General features: G+C 42.1%; 1 protein-coding gene across 1 annotated transcript in view; it reads right to left on the reverse strand.

Annotated features, from left to right (window-relative positions):
• Window positions 1-16282, reverse strand: part of CTDSPL (CTD small phosphatase like) — a gene marked incomplete at its 5' end in the record, with an annotated part of 113052 nt that overhangs the window by 31335 nt on the left and 65435 nt on the right. Inside the window, one exon of the mRNA XM_032409183.1 lies at window positions 2740-2894. Coding sequence (XP_032265074.1) covers window positions 2740-2894 — 155 coding nt within the window. The remainder of the gene's footprint in view (window positions 1-2739; window positions 2895-16282) is intronic.

Consider the following 16282-nt stretch of genomic DNA (forward strand, 5'->3'; position numbering starts at 1 on the left):
ACAGCATATATCTAGGCATGTGCTCCTCCACCTGCCTCCCTCATCCTGCTGCAGACTTGGCAAGCCCTTATAATCTACACATTCGAGATTTTTTTTCAACTCAAGAAAAATTTCTTCTATCACCGTTTTCTCTTTCTGGAACTCTATTACTTGCTGTTAGGTCTCCTAGATGCCTCTTCCTGCCCCCCCTCACAATTATCATCTCTGTCTCTGGTCTGAACTGTAAGATATTTTTTCCACTTGCTCTTCTAGAACATTAATTCAGTTCTCAGCAGTGACCATCCTCAGTCTCCTTTTTCTCAGTTTGTTTACTGAATTTTTTTATTTAGAAATCATGGGATTTCTTTTTTAAATTCTAAAAGTTACTTCTGTACTCAGAATTCATTTCTTGAAATATCATTTCCTGAGTTGTCTACTAAAGTTCTCTTCAGGGAGCCTGGGTGGCTCATTTGGTTGGGCATCTGACTTCGGCTCAGGTCATGATCTCCGGGTCCTGGGATCAAGCTGTGTCGGGTTCCACATTCAGTGGGGAGTCAGCTTCTCCCTCGCCCCCTCCCCCTGCTTGTGCTCTCTCTGTCTCTCTCTCAAATAAATAAAATCTTAAAAAAAAAAGGTTCTCTTCTATCTCCTTCATTAGTTCTACCTCAGTGGGAGCCTCCTATTCTAGTTTTTCAACTTGGACTTTGTCAGCAGTGGCAAATGAGGGAGCAGAACCAGGCCGCACAAGGAGCAATGTTTTCATGGTCCAGCAGAGCCCAAAGTGACCAACCACAAGGACATGAAGAAAGTCCCTGTAGTGATGGGCTCCTTTAGGGCACATGAAGTGAAAGCAACTCAACTTATTAGTATAGCCCCTCCAAGGACCACACACAATAAGTGGGCAGTGTAGGCCCTTTCCAAGGGGATCCACAGCTCTTGCTGGCTGGGGGACCTCATAGGACTATTCGCTTCAAGTCTCTGTCCTAGGACTCCAAGACAAGCAAGCATTTTGCTCTGTTGGTAGTTCCCTGCTTCTCACTGAGGACCAGAGAGGACGAATCCTGTGCCTGCTCTTTCCCTTGGTGATGTCGGGAAAACTATCGGGGCTTTAATGCACTTTCCAGGTTCTACCAGCAGGCTCACCTGGGCTTATCCAGAGAGAGAATTTAAATGGTCAGAGCCATGTGCTCAGATTGTCACCTTCCCAGAATCCTTTTTCTTACATTCATATATACTTTTAAAGTAATTTATTTTCTAATCCCAAAAGTAATTTAAGCTTATTTTGTGAAAACTGGGAAAAGCAAAAAGAAAAAAAGAGAAAGAAGTAACGCACAGAAGAGGGGAGAAAATTCTATATACAATCCCATCTGTCTGAGATAATCTCTTCATATTTTGGCATATATCATTCTAGTCTTATAAATGCCCGTGTGTGTGTATATGACTACATGTACACTTGTAAATATACTCACCTACTACATTTTATCCTCTAATATAAATATACTCACCTACAAGTTTTTTTATCCCCTAAGTGACATATGGTGAACATTTTCCTATGTCAGCAATATTTATGAGACATTATTTTTAATTGCTGCACACTATTTGATTGCATGGTTATTCTATGGGTTTTTTATTGTCTGTTGTTGATCATCAGGTTGCTTACACTTTTTCAGTATTATAATCTATGCTGGACAGTATCCCATAGTTCAATCCTTGCACATCTATAGCTATGTCAATAAATAATTGCTAAGGTTTTAAGATTACATTGTCAAATTTCCCTCCAGAAAGGTGTAACCAATTAAATGGCTACCAATAACCCATTTATATCTTCTACCCTCTCTGCGGCTACCCTCATCCAAATCCACCTATTATCTTTATAAATATCTTCGATAATTTGATAGATGGAAAAGGCTATGTCACTGTTTTAGTTTGCATTTCTTTGATTACTAATCATACTGAACATGTTTTCATGTTTATTGGCCAACTCTATTTCTTATTTTGTGAAATGCTTGCTCAGGTCCGTTGCTCACACTATTTGGGACATAAAGTTCTATGGTTTTTGTGTCCTCAATCTCAACTATCTTCACAGTGAATAATCTTCTTGGCCTTTCAGTGATTGTTACCTGAAATTCTATTTGACTGAATGAATGTAGCAATCCCTGCTTTCTTTTTGTTTATATACTTGTGTGACATCTTCTTGCTCATCCTTTTACTTTTAGCTGTTCTGAGTCACTTTGCTTAGGATATGTCCGTTAAACAGCAGGTGGGCAGAGTTTAGTTTTTTGCTTTTTTTTTTTTAACGTATTGTGAAAATGACTTAAAACTTTGTATCTGATGGATATAAAAGAATAACATAACAAATATGTTTGTTATTAAATGACGTAGTTAAACCCATTTATACTTATTATTGGTTCTTTGGCATGCCTGTTTCTCCGTTTGTCTTCCCATGTCTTTCTCTGCTACTGGTTCTTCAGCTTTCCGTTTCATGCAGCCAACTTCCCAAGACAGAATGTTATAAAAAAGTGAAGTGATTCTTAGAACTCTCATCATCTATGTGCTTCAGTCGCTAAACGGGAATGACTGAGATATCCTCTGACGAAGAAGATGACCTTTTTGGTCATTTCAGATCTTTAAGTTAATGGCTGTACACAAAGCTATTATAGATTCCTTATTCAGGATATTCTAGAAGGATGGGACAGATACGCAGCTACTGAGGCTCTGCTGAGTGCACAGTCCCCCCCCCTTCCCCGCCCCGGCACTGACCTTCTGAAGCCCACCGTTCTCCTCCACCAGTGGCGGAAGCACACTGGGGCTGCTGGTGGGCGGGGCCTCCACATTGTAGTCCCGGAAGCAGCAGAAGAAGGAGCTAAGGATGCCTCGGCTCCTCGGCTTCTTTAAGCTGATGTTGCACTGGGATGCTGGAAAGAGAAACAACACACTGTGGCCAACTGCAGCACGTACTCAGAGTTGTCATGCAATGGGAAAACCCGAATGTGCAGTTGCCCCCCGCCCCCACCCCGGAGCCCCAATACCAGGAGACCCACTCAGCGCGAGAAGATGAGGAGCCCCAGGAAGTTACTCTAAAGGACTGTTATTCAACATGTGATTCCTAGAGGGCCAGCTGGTTGATGGAGCCCAATCCTGCTGGCTGGACAGAATTCCTCTGACCTCAGCCCAGTGGGGGCTGCTTGCTCAGTAACTGACCCATCCTCAGGGTCAGGCACCATCTGCCTTCCTAAACCCAGCAGATAGCCTTCCGACCCGGGACTAGGCACTACTTAAAAACAAAGATCGTTTCAGGCACAAATCAGACTTGACACTCTCTGAGAAGCATTTCTCTGAGAAGGGTACCAAGAAAGAGTCACTTTGAAACTAGGTTCTTGAACACTCTTAACTCCAAGACTAACTTCATTAAGAAATAAGAGGTGTAAGGGCATAAAGAAGACCCCTTCTTAAACTCTGCCGTTTGTCAGGACATTGATGGGAGGGCTGGAGTCCTCCATGACACTTAAAACATAAGCAGCAGATGTGAGACAGACAACACACGGTCCGGCAAGCCCATCTTCCTGAAACCCAGGGCAATCCTGTGCCATGGACTCATTTCCCAGCCTATCCTGGACTCAGTCTCCCGAGGGAGTGACGTTATCCTTTCTGTTATTCAGGCCTCAAGACGAGCTGCCACAAGTCAGAACTAAAAGGCAAAAATTAGTATAAACTGAAAAACACACCTCAGGGGAGGAGACTGACAACCTGGAGGGCCAGGAGCAGTGCCTGGGAATGCAGCCAGGGCTGTCCCACCACATACCACGTCTGGGTGGGTCAACGGCACTGAGCAGACGCTACAAAGGGCCCGTACTTGGGGTGAATCGGGAAATTACGAGGGTAGGAAATCACTGAGTCCACATGATAACTGTTAGAGTTTCTCTTTCCCAAAAAGCAGTTTTGGCATGATTCCTCTTTTTGTGTACTTGAGTGATTTGTACAGCACCTTCCCTCTCAAGAGATCACAGAACTTCTGCTAAAAGTCTTGGGGTACTCTTCTGCTGGCAGCAAAACCAAATGCATTCACATGAAAATTCACATGAAAAAAGACTGAAAAACTTCTTGCCAGCAATCTCACAGGCATGGGTGGCCTCCAGGCCCAGTAAGTGTGAGTTTAAGATCCCCATTACTAATGATGAGCTCTAGAACCACAAACCCCGGGAAACGCTGGCTGTTTTATCTTCCTTGAGAATGCCTGGGTGCATGTCGCAGGCACCAGTCTTCTCACTTGGGGCCCCTGATGGCAGACCAGGCCACAGGGACCTCCAGGTGCAGAGGCCTTCCAAGGAGCAGGTGGGGGGAAGTGATAATGACCACTGTTTACTGAGGACCAGCCCTCTAAATTCCACTACTTTACAATCCTCATTTCATGTAACACTCAACAGCTTACCCAAGGAGCTCGGCATTACCGCTTCTGTCTTACCGCGGCAGGACTAGAACTAGGAATTGCGTGTGCCAGGATCTGAATCCAAGGGGGCCTGTTTCCAAACTGTGTGCTCTCTCCATGTGCCCTGCTGAACGCAGTCTTGACAGATCTGGTCAGATCAAGGAGGGAACATGCCAAATGGAGGGAAAAGCACTGCAATAAACTCATATTTAATATAAATGATTGGGGGAGGGGGCGCCTGGGTGGCTCAGTCGGTTGAGCGTCCGACTCTTGATTTCGGCTCAGGTCATGATCTCAGGGCTGTGAGATGGAGCCCCGTGTTGGGCTCTCTGCTGGGCCTGGAGCCAGCTTAAGTTTTTCTCTCTCCCCTTTCCCCCCTGCCCTGCCTCACCTCTAAAAAATAAACAAATAAATAGTTAATTAAAAAAATATGTATGATTGGTTAAACTGTTCTGTTGTTACTTTGGGTGCTTTCGTTTTTATGCCACACTCAAATAATTTAGTCAGAGGAAGAAAAAAAGCCTGCCTCTTCCCCGGCTGATAGCACATTTCTCTGCAAGTAAACAAGCTATTTGTTCATGTCTCAGACACACTGAGCAGCCGATGCCCAAGCTGGGCAGGAAACAGCTCTGCAAAAAGCACCCCCTCAGATCCCATTTTCATCCTCAGGTCACATACATCTTCCCCATAACCAACTAACAAACAAATTAACAAACTAATTTATATGCTAAAAAAAGTCCTGAACCTGGAGCCAGGGAGCTACTTATATTTTCTACCGTATGACGGCTTACCACGTAGAAGCCACAAAGAGAGCTGTGGGAGTGAGTCCCTGGGAAGGTCTTCACCCCCTGATGGGAAAGTGGCAGCTCATTTAGGATCTCCCTTCGGTGCACCAGGAGGTGAAGCAGCCCAAAGGGGCCTCACTTCCAAGGCTGAGGGAGGGGCCAGGCCTCTTCCCACTAAAGAAGGTTAATTCTAGGGCCTGTAGGAAGCTTTGGGAGGTCAGGGGCTGCCTTATGTTCTAATCGCTCTTGGACTGGTCGGGTGCTCTCAAAATCAGGCCAGCAGGGGAAATGAATGGAGTTGCTCAGGACCAGCATCAGCCTCACCCCACCTTCGGCGCTCATTTGGTCCTGAAAGGGCTCAAGATGCTGGCTGGCTGGGTCTAATTACCCTACTGCCTTCCCCCACCTACAAATTGCTTTCCATCTATTACCGAGGCCTGGCCAATCCGAGCCACGTGGCTGGCTTAGGGTTGGGCATTTGACCCAACTTGGGCCAAGGAGAGTGTGCCCCCGGATTCATGCTACAGCCATTGGAAAGGATATTCTCTTTTTGCTGGTTTGCCAAGCAAAAAGCTCCAAACCTGGAGCCCCTGGTGTCTCCTCTGCCATCAACTGCTTCTGCAACTACCTGAGCATGAGCCAGAACAGAGGAAAGAGGAGCTGAGATACGGAGAGGAATGGATCTCTGACAATACCATCTGGGGACTTGGTTTCATTAAAACCAGATCCTCCTGGAATTTTCAGTTATGTAAGAAAATAAATTACCTGTTTCTCTGGGTTTACATTATTTGCGATGGAAAAGATTATCCCTGAAAATGTCAGCTGCCAGGCAAGGCGGTGTAGAAACACCGGTGAACCACACAGGCACCGTCCCCACCTCATGTGGTCCACATCTAGCGCGAGAGACACTGAACAGCACAGGGCACTGACAGGGCCCAAAGAAGGGCGCACAGTCCAGATTTGAGGGAGGGTAGGAGTGATTTCTTAGAAATGCTTTCTGAGCTGGGCTCACAGTGCATACAATTGCTGGAGGGGGCAGAGAAGTGGGGAAACAGCAACAGTAAAGAGCCCGATGTGAGAGACAGCACGACCGTATCTTAGAAATCAGAGCAGTGGTGATGGCTGATGACAGCTTTGTAAGCCACGGTGATGAGTTTGCATCTGACTCTACGGCAATGGGGAGTGGATGAGCAGAACTGTACCACAAATGTCATGGTTTGACCTCTGGAACTGGAACCACTGAATTTAAATTTTAAATTGACTGATAACGGCTATCAATCTGCATCAAAGATTTCCAGGATATGTATTTGCAAATCAGAGATATGGACCATTTTGGCTAAAGAGCCTAGAATGGAAATTTCTTACTTAAAAATTGACTTTAAATACAAGTCACATGGAGATAAAAAATAAAAATAAAAAAAATAAGTCCCATGGAAAGAAAAAAGGCTTTGGAGTTCTATTGTGCGTTCAAGTCTCACGCCGCTCCTGATTAGCCAGTGTTGACTTCATCTACCTAAGCCACACCACAAATATGGGTGTCTTCATACCTACCCTTACAGGGAGGACTGTCGTGTGGATGCAGCAAAAACACGCATATTTGTTCAAGAGAGAAGATCTACCAGCACCTTAAAATACAGCAACAAAAGACTGATTGATTTTAGGTACTGAGCAGTGTCTCACTGTGAACATTCAGAAGTTAGCGTGTCTCCAAACAACAGTCCTTACAAAAACAGCCTGGCTTTCTGAGAAAACATGGAGGCCGACCCATTTTGGTTTTGGTTATGTGAATTCTAAACTTAGAACTTGAAGTAGCTCCTTAAAACTTTACTTCCTATCCAGTGAAGGTTTCTTTATATTATAATAATGATGATGGTGATAATGATGATGATGATGATGTGGGAAACTAAACAAATAAAAAGCTCCACATGTGACACTTAAAATAAACCCTAGGACTCAGGCCTTTTCTAGGAACTCTTATATGAAATACAGTTAGAAAGAAAGTATTGTAATTAAAAACATGAAATGTCCAGGGGAAAGTCCACCGAGGTGGACAGTGAGGTCTGGTCCTTTGGTGGGATCAAGAGGACTGGTCTAAAGAGCTATCAAACTGTGTTTATGCCCACAGACGGGAAGGTGCAGGTGGATCCGCCACGAGTATGTACGCGCCAGCCAAGAGGGGGCATTGCTAGTCAACCGCTTATACTTCTTGACCTACCTGGTTCCCTTCTGCATCCAGAAATTGAAATGTTGACCCTACACCGACAGTGTTTCTTAATCAGTGTGACAGCTGCCCATGCCACATAACCACTGCTCTTAAACAATTCTTATGTGCTGACCTGGTTTAGATTACAGATGTGGGGAGGCTCTGGTCCCATCCTGAAACCCCAGCTTCAGGACCAAAACCTCTGGGGTCTACACCGACTCAGAGCTTCACATACTCGCCGCCTTTGTGAACATCCCCACCCATCTGTCCTTATCTCGGATCTGATCTGGAACTTCCACTGCCCCACTCACATCCCTACATCAAACGAGTAGTTCAGGATGAAGCTCAGAGAAGCTGGAACGTAGGTGGAAATGTTGCTACTCACTATGAATCCATCCCCAATCATTCAAGTTTCTCCCCAAGTGAAGAAACTGCATCTTGGCAGCTACAGAAAACAAAGAAAGTTTGCCTTTAATTTCCACGGTGCCAAGCCAGCCTACATGCCGGCACAGGGGCCAGACGGCCAAAGACCCAGCATAACAGACTTTCTAGGATAAAATGGACTCAACACAAGGAGTCTACCGCTAATGTGTCAAAGCACCAAAATCTGCCCTCAAAACCAGCTTCTTTCTTGTCACAAGAGCAGAATCAAGAAAGGTATTCCACAACCGATTTGTATCATCCAAGTGTTCACAGCAGAACATTAAAAACATGTCCAAGCATCAACGTGGACACCAATGCTAAGGCTGCAAAACTGCACCCTGGGGTTTCCCAAGGAAAAGATGCTTCTTCACACATGGGGATGTCAGGACACGTTACAACCCTGAGGAGACCATGCAGCTGAATTCACAACTATACTACTACGGAAAAAGCTAAACACCTTTTTTTTTTAAGGGGAGAGGGGGAGTTCCTCCCAATGGCCGGCATTTAAATGAATGCACCCTTTCTTCTCTCGTAGGACCGGGCTGCAATCTCTGGAATGCATCCCAGGGCCGTGGTTTGGAGTGGGTGTCTAACAGGAAATTCTGGGCAGTCTAGGCATACATTACATTCCTTTCCCACCCCGAAGAGTGGTCAACAAACACAACTTTCCTCTGTTTGAATAAAAGGGGGGGCGCTGAGGGGGGCTGTTGGGGTGGGGAGAAGCCAGGGCACAGACCGCACAGAGTTCAAAAGCAGATGTGGCTGCTGAGAATCCAAACATCCTTTTCTCCTAGAAAAAGGACTTAGTCACCAAAAGAGTCACCTTTTGAGATATCCAGGCAGTCCCTATTCTAGTTCCAAGCGATAAATTTCCCCTGGCAATTGCACCCAGAGCTCTGAAAGAAACACACCTCTGAAAGCTCTTTTCCCGCCGCAGCCTATTCCTGGCAGTGGTGCCCCTAGCAGCGAGGACTCAAGGGGAGGAGCAGGGGCTGACGGCTAAAAAGCTGGGCAGGAGGAATTCCAATCCCGTCCTCCCATGATGGCAGGATGTGTTTCCCTTGTTTACTGTTGGCTCCTAACAACCCTCTTTAGTTCGGTGCCTCGTTTGCTGGAGGCCCTTGAAATAATAATGGCTGGCCTTCCCAGTGTGCAGTGCCCAGACGACACCCCATTTTCCAATGAGGAAACAGAGACTCAGAGTACTTAAAACTGTGCGGTGAGGGTGCTGGGGTTCAAAGCCAGAAGTGCCTGACTGCAGGGCTCCCAGCCTTCCCACCAACCAGCCCTCCCCGCCTCTCCCCAGTCCTCTTCTGGGTTTGGGGTTGACTTCCAGGGAGAAAATGAATAAGAGGCCTTGTGGTGCCTGCCATTACTCCAAAGGCCACACTTCTGGAAATTCCATAGTGAGCCAAGGATACTCGTGGTAGGCCTATTAGATAAGGCCAGACACAGTGATTGTTCCACTGTGCCCTGAATGTACCCAGGCCACCAAACTCTGTGACTCAGCTCCCAAGGAGTGCCCCCGTGCTGGGAACGCCCTCCACGCCTCAGCACATCCCAGACCCCTGGCCCAGGGCCACACAGCTCCTAAGAAACAGGGCTGGACAGAAACCAGGTCTGTGGGAGTCTAGAACTGGAGCTCTCAGCCATCACTGCACAGTCTGTTTTTCACAGCAAGAGCCCAACTAAGCAACAGAACAAAGGATTTAAACAGAAAATGCACTTAAGAGGAAGTAAAGGTTAAAATTTAACAGTAATCAAATAACTGAACACTTAAACAGTGAAGCCCAGTTTTGTACCTATTAAATGAACAGAAATAATAGAAATAAAAACAGCGAGCCAACGGTGGTGAGGTTTTGATGGCCCAGGCCCCTTCGTTCACACGTGGCTGGTAACTCTATAAACTGGAACGATTCACTTGAAAAGCAGAGGAGTGATGTGGTGAAGACCATGAAGTATTCATGCAAACCATGTGCATGTTCAACAGAGCAGAAATGGTTAATTAAACGAATGCCGAGCAGCTGGACAGAAATACCACTAGGAAGACCCGTGGAGAAGCGCCTGTGGTCACTGTCTGGGGAAGCATCTCAGAGAGACACGGCACAGGCCCTACGTCTGTAACTCTATCCTGTGTTTCTGGACAAGATCTAGAAAGCAGGCTCCAGGGCTATGGGCTTGGAACTCATCTTGTTCATGCCTGAGTCCCTAAGACATAGATGCATGCTGGTACAAACAGGCCCGTTGTGACAGATGTTCACCGAGTGAATGAATGTATGAAAGGAAACACGGAACAATGAAAATGACTGAGATAACTAGTAGAAAGAAACAGCATCTACGACTGTCCAGAGAGAGGTCGGCTCAAGCAACTCTACTTCCTGGGAAGCCCTCTTGCCCACAGCAAGCCTCTTCCCCCAAGCCGGTTTAATCCATGCCACCCACATATGGCCAGCCCCCCATCTGACAAACCCAACTCTTAGCTCCCAGACATTTTTAGTGAAGCCAGCAACCCCTATAAAATAATTAGTGCATATTTTCAGAGAGAGAGATTATATAAAATTCACCAACATGTTCAGTAGGCATGGCCATCTCTGGATCATAGGACTAGGTTAATTGCTATTTTTCTCCATACTTTTTTATTGTTTCTCAATTTCTACAATCTACAATCTATAATGGAAAAAATAGAACAAATATTAAAAATGTTTGTTTCTACTTAAAAATATATATGTGAACATTTTCACATATCTGATACCCTTCTACAACCTTACTTTGATTGGTTGTATTGTATTCCGCTGTGTGGATGCGCACCGTGCCATAATTAAACCAACTTTGGACATTTATGTTGTTTCCTTTAAAAAAAAGTGTCATGACAAATACTGCAATTCGTTTGCAACAGCAATGCTAAGAACAATCTAGTTGTCCGTTAATATGGGACAAAATAGAATAGATCCCCGGTGTGGAATATTCTACAGCTGTTAAAAAGAAGGCTGCAGCTTCCTATGTACTAATATTAGCTAACACTTATGTCAGATGTGCTAGTTGCTATTTTCTGCACTTTGTATATAGTGACTCACTGAATCGTCTCAGTAATCTTATGATGTAAGGACTATTACTATACTCTTTTCATAGATGAGGAAACTAAGGCCCAGAGAAGTTAAGAAACTTGTCTAAGATGACATAGCTAGTAAGTAGTAGCGTTTGTTCAAACGCAACTCCTCTGTGCTTTTTAACCTCTGCATTATATTGCCTACTGATAATGGAGCACATTCTGAGATTTATTAAATGAGAAAAGCAAGGTACATATGGTACATATAGCATGCTACCATCAACCTTCAAATACAAAATTAAATAGAGATGCAAAATAAAAAGCACAAGCATCTGTCTATTCTCACATGTGCAAAGAGCATCTCTGGAAGGATTTATAAGTAACTGGTTGCTCCATGGCAGAGAAATGGAGGACAAAACTGGAAGGAAAGGAAAATTATTTTTCACTCTGTTTCCTTTTAGTATCCTTTGAATTTTGTATCACTTATTAAAGTAATAATTCTCATGCATTATAATAAGCAAGAAACATCCAAAATAATACGACGGTGAAATTAGTGTACATAATTTTATGTGCATGTCTGATTACCCCATTAGAAGAAATTCCTAGAAGTGTAACTGCTAGGACCAAAGTCTCTGAAAAAATGTCAAGCCTCTTGATACCTGTGGACAATCTGCCACCTAGAGAGGCAGGGTCAATGTGCGCTCCCACCCGTGGGGTGTTCCACTGAGGCTGTGCCAACATCGAGACTTTAAAGAGCCTCTGCCAGTCTGGAAGGTGGAAATGACAACCCTGTTGCTTTCATGTGTATTTCTTTGATTGTCATCCAAGTTCTATAATCTCTCCTATACATTTTGGCCATTTCTATTTCTTCTCCCGAGAACTGTGCTTATATATTTTTTGCCTATTTTTCCACTTTTTTCTTTTCTTTTTAAGAGTTCCTTTGTCCTATATTGGAGAAATAATCCTTGAACTGTTCTGTACTGGACTGTTCTGTATGTTGGAAATAGTCTCAGTTTGGTTTAAGCCTTTTGCTTTTGTTTATAATGGCTGTAGATATGCAGAAGTTTTAAGTTTTTAGGGAGTCAAATCTAATGATTTTTTAACTGATTCATTCCCATGCTAATATGATATACTCTTTTTTTTTAAGGATTTTATTTATTTATTTGAGATAGAGCGAGAGAGAGAGCGAGAGAGCACAAGCAGGGGGAGGGGCAGGCAGAAGGAGAAGTAGGCTCCCTGCTGAGCAGAGAGCCCCAATGCGGGGCTCGATTCCAGGACCCTAGGATCATGACCTGAGCTGAAGGCAGCCGCTTAACCAACTGAGCCACCCAGGCACCCCTAACATGATATACTCTTCACTTACATTTTCTTCTAGTTCTTTTTTAGTTTAAAGTTAATATCTTTTAAATATTCTGTTTAGAGTTTATTCTGTATACAGTAGGATATATGAATCTACCTACCTATTCTCCCCCCTCCAAAAGATTAAGTATCCTAATAATATTGATTTAACAATTCACCTTCCTACACTGATTTGAGCATCTTATTCTATTCTATCCTTTCCCATCCCACTCTACTCCACTCCATTCCTCTGCTTGTGCCAGTAACACAAAGCTTTGCTACTGCAGGTTTATTGTTTTATATTTAACAGTACCAGTTCCCCTTTATTATTTTCTTTCAAAAATTTCTTGGATAGCCTAACCCTTTATGCTTCCAGATGAATGTCAGAATCACTTTATCAAGTTCTAAAAAATGCCATTGGGATTTGGTTGCATTAGGCTCATAAAATATACATCCACTAATTCTAGTTAATCCCATTAAAGTAATTAAAGGAAGGTCAAAATGAAAAAGTTAAAAAAAATCCACTTGTTGTACCTTATTCCTAAAAATTGTGCCAAGATTAAAAATGGCCTTGGTATCAGCTTAAAATAGGCTGTTACAACTATAAGATGTTTTATATAACTCCCACGATAACAATAAAGAAAATACCTATAGAAGAGACACAAAAGAAAATGAGAAAGCGGGGCGCCTGGGTGGCTCAGTCGTTAAGCATCTACCTTCAGTTCAGGTCATGATCCCAGGGTCCTGGGATCAAGCCCCATATCGGGCTCCCTGCTCGGCGGGAAGCCTGCTTCTCCCTCTCCCACTCCCCCTGCTTATGTTCCCTCTCTCACTGTGTCTCTCTCTGTCAAATAAATAAAATCTTAAAAAAAAAAAAAAGAAAATGAGAAAGGAGTAAAAAGCACGTCACCACAAAAAAGTCAATGACTCATAAGACAGCTAAGAAGAAAAAAGAGAGACAAAAGTTACAGGACAGAAAACAAAATGCACTAGAAGGACCTTCCCTATCAGTAATTAGTATAAATGTTAATAGATTAAACTCCCCAGTCAAAAGACATAGAATGGCTGAATGGATAAAAAAATAAGATCCAAGTATATGCTGCCTACAAGAGACCCACTTTAGATTTAAGAACACACATAGGCTGAAAGTGACAGGATGGAAAAAGACATTCCATGGAAATGGTAACCAAGAGAGGAGAGTGGCTACACTTATACAGACAAAATAGATTTTAAGTAAAAACTGTCACAAGAGACAAAGAAGAACATTATCTAATGGTAAAAGGGTCAATTCACTGGAAAGACAACAACTATAAATGTATATGTACACAACACCAGTGCACACAAATATGTGAAGCAAGCATGGGCAGAACTGAAGGGAGAAATAGACAATGACACAATAATAGTAGGAGATTTCAGTAATGGACACAACATCTAGAGAGAAGACAAATAAAGAAACAGAAGACTTGAACACCACGAGAGACCAAATGGACCCAACAGGCATATACAAAACATTGCATCCAACAGCCGCACAACACATATTCTTCTCAAGGGTACACAGAACATTCTCCAAGACAGATCACATGTCAGGTCACAAAACAAGTCTTAACAGATTTAAAAAGACTGAAATCATAACAAATAACGTTTCCGACCACAATGGAATTAAACAAGAAATCAACAGCAGAAGGAAAATTGGAAAATTCACATATATGTGGAAGTTAAACAACATACACTTGAATAACCAGTTGGTCAAAGAAGAAATCACAGATACCTGAGAAAAATAAAAACAAAACCACAACATACCAAAACTTATGGGATGTAGAAAAAGCAGTACAAAGAGCGAAGTTTAGAGTGGCAAATGCCTACATTAAACAAGAAGAATGATATCAAATAAACAAACTCAAGGGATTGGAAAAAGAAGAGCAAACCAAGCCCAAAGTTAGCAGAAGGAAGGAGGTAATAAAAATTATAACAGACATAAACAAAATAAAGACTAGAAAAACAATAGAAAAAAAGTCAATGAAACTAAGAGTTAGTTTTTGGCATAAATCAACAAAACTGACAAACCTTTAGCTAAACTAATTAACAAAAAAAAGAGGACTCCAATAAAATAAAAAATGGAAGAAAAGGCATTACAACTGATGTCACAGAAATAAAAAAAAAAGATTATGAGACAACTATGAAATGTTATATGCCAACAAATTGGATAACCTAGAAGAGATAGGTAAATTTCTAGAAACATACAGGCTACCAAGATGGAATCATGAAGAAAGAGAAAATCTGAACAGCTCAATAATGAATAAGGAAACTGAATCAGTATTCAAATAAATCTCCCAACAAAGAAAAGCCTGGGGTCAGATGGCTTCACTGAAGAATTCTATCAAACATTTAAAGAAAGATTAATGCCAATCCCTCTCATACCCATCCAAAAATTTAAACAGGATGGAACACGTCACTCATTTTATGAGGGTGGCTTCATCGTGATACCAAAGCCAGACAAAGACCTACAAGAAGAGCACAGACCAATATCCCTAATGAATACAGATGTAAAAATCCTTAACAAAATACCAGCAAACCAAATTTAACAGGACATTAAAAGGATCATATACCATGAGGTAGGATTTATCCGTGGCTTGCAAGGATGGTTCAACATACACAAATCAATCGATGTGATAACCACATTAACAGAGTGAGACATAAAGACCACACGATCTTCAACAAATGCAGAAAAGGCATTTGATAAAATTCAACACCATCTCATAATAAAACATTAAAAAATGAGGATTAAAAGAAAATAATCTCAATATAATAAGTATTTTTACATATGTAGCCCATAGTTTTGTTGTTGTTATTATTATGTTACAGTTAAACATATCTCTCCTATGAAATGGCTCCCCCTCTGAAAAGCCCATAGTTAACATCATACTCCAAGTGAAAAACTAAAAGCTTTTCCTCTAGGATCAGGAACAAGGTAAGGATGTCCACTTGCCACTTTTATTCAACATAGTAGTGAAAGTCCTAGCTAGAGCAATTAGACAAGGAAAAGAGGTAAGAGGCATTTAAATTGTTAAGAAAGAAGCAAAACTACCTCAGTTCACAGATGACATGATCTTGTATGTACAGAACCCTAAAGATCCCATAAAAAACTATTAGAAGTAATAAATGAATTAAGCAAAATGGTTGGATACAAAATTAATGTACAAAAATCAGTTGCATTTCCAGCCACTTAAAATAAACAATCCAACAATGAAAAGGAAATTAAGAAAATAATTGCATTTTCAATAGCATCCAAAAAATTGAAATTACTTAGGAATAAACTTAGCCAAGGGGACAAAAGACTGAAAACTACAAAATACTACTGAAAGAAATTATAGAAGACACAAATAAATGCTAAGACAGTATGTATTCATGGGTTGGAAGCCTTAATATTGTTAAAGTGTCCACATTACCCAAAGCAATCTACAGATTCAGTATAATCTCTATTAAAATCCCAGTGGCTTTTTTTTTTTTTCAGAAATAGAAAAAAACAATCCTAGAATTCATATGGAACCCAAATAGCTAAAACAATCTTGAGAAAGAAGAACAGAGCTGGATATTTCCTGAAATCAGATTTCCTGAAAACATTAGAAAGCTACACAACGGTATGGTGCTGGCATAAAGACGAATGGAACAAAACAGCCCAGAAATAAACTCACACATATATAGTCAAATGATCTTCAACAATGGAGTCAAGACTACACAATGAGGAAAATACAGTCCCTTCAACAAATGGTGTTTCTGAAAACTGTATATCCACATACAAAATAATATAATTGGACGTTATATTACTCCATACACAAAATCAACTCAACATGGCTTAAGGACCTACACTTAAGACCTAAAATTATAAAACTCCTAGAAGAAAACATAGGGAAAGACATTGGTCTTGGCAACGATTTCTTGGATATGACACCAAAAGTGCAGGTGACAAAAACAAAAACAGACAAGTGGGACTATATCAAACGAAAAAGCTTCTGCACAGCAAAGGCGACCATCAGCACAGTGAGAAGGCAACCTACAAAATGGGAGAAAATATTTGCAAACTG

This window comes from Phoca vitulina, unplaced genomic scaffold, assembly GCF_004348235.1.
Source record: "Phoca vitulina isolate PV1807 unplaced genomic scaffold, GSC_HSeal_1.0 scaffold10, whole genome shotgun sequence".
NCBI classification, from domain to species: domain Eukaryota; kingdom Metazoa; phylum Chordata; class Mammalia; order Carnivora; family Phocidae; genus Phoca; species Phoca vitulina.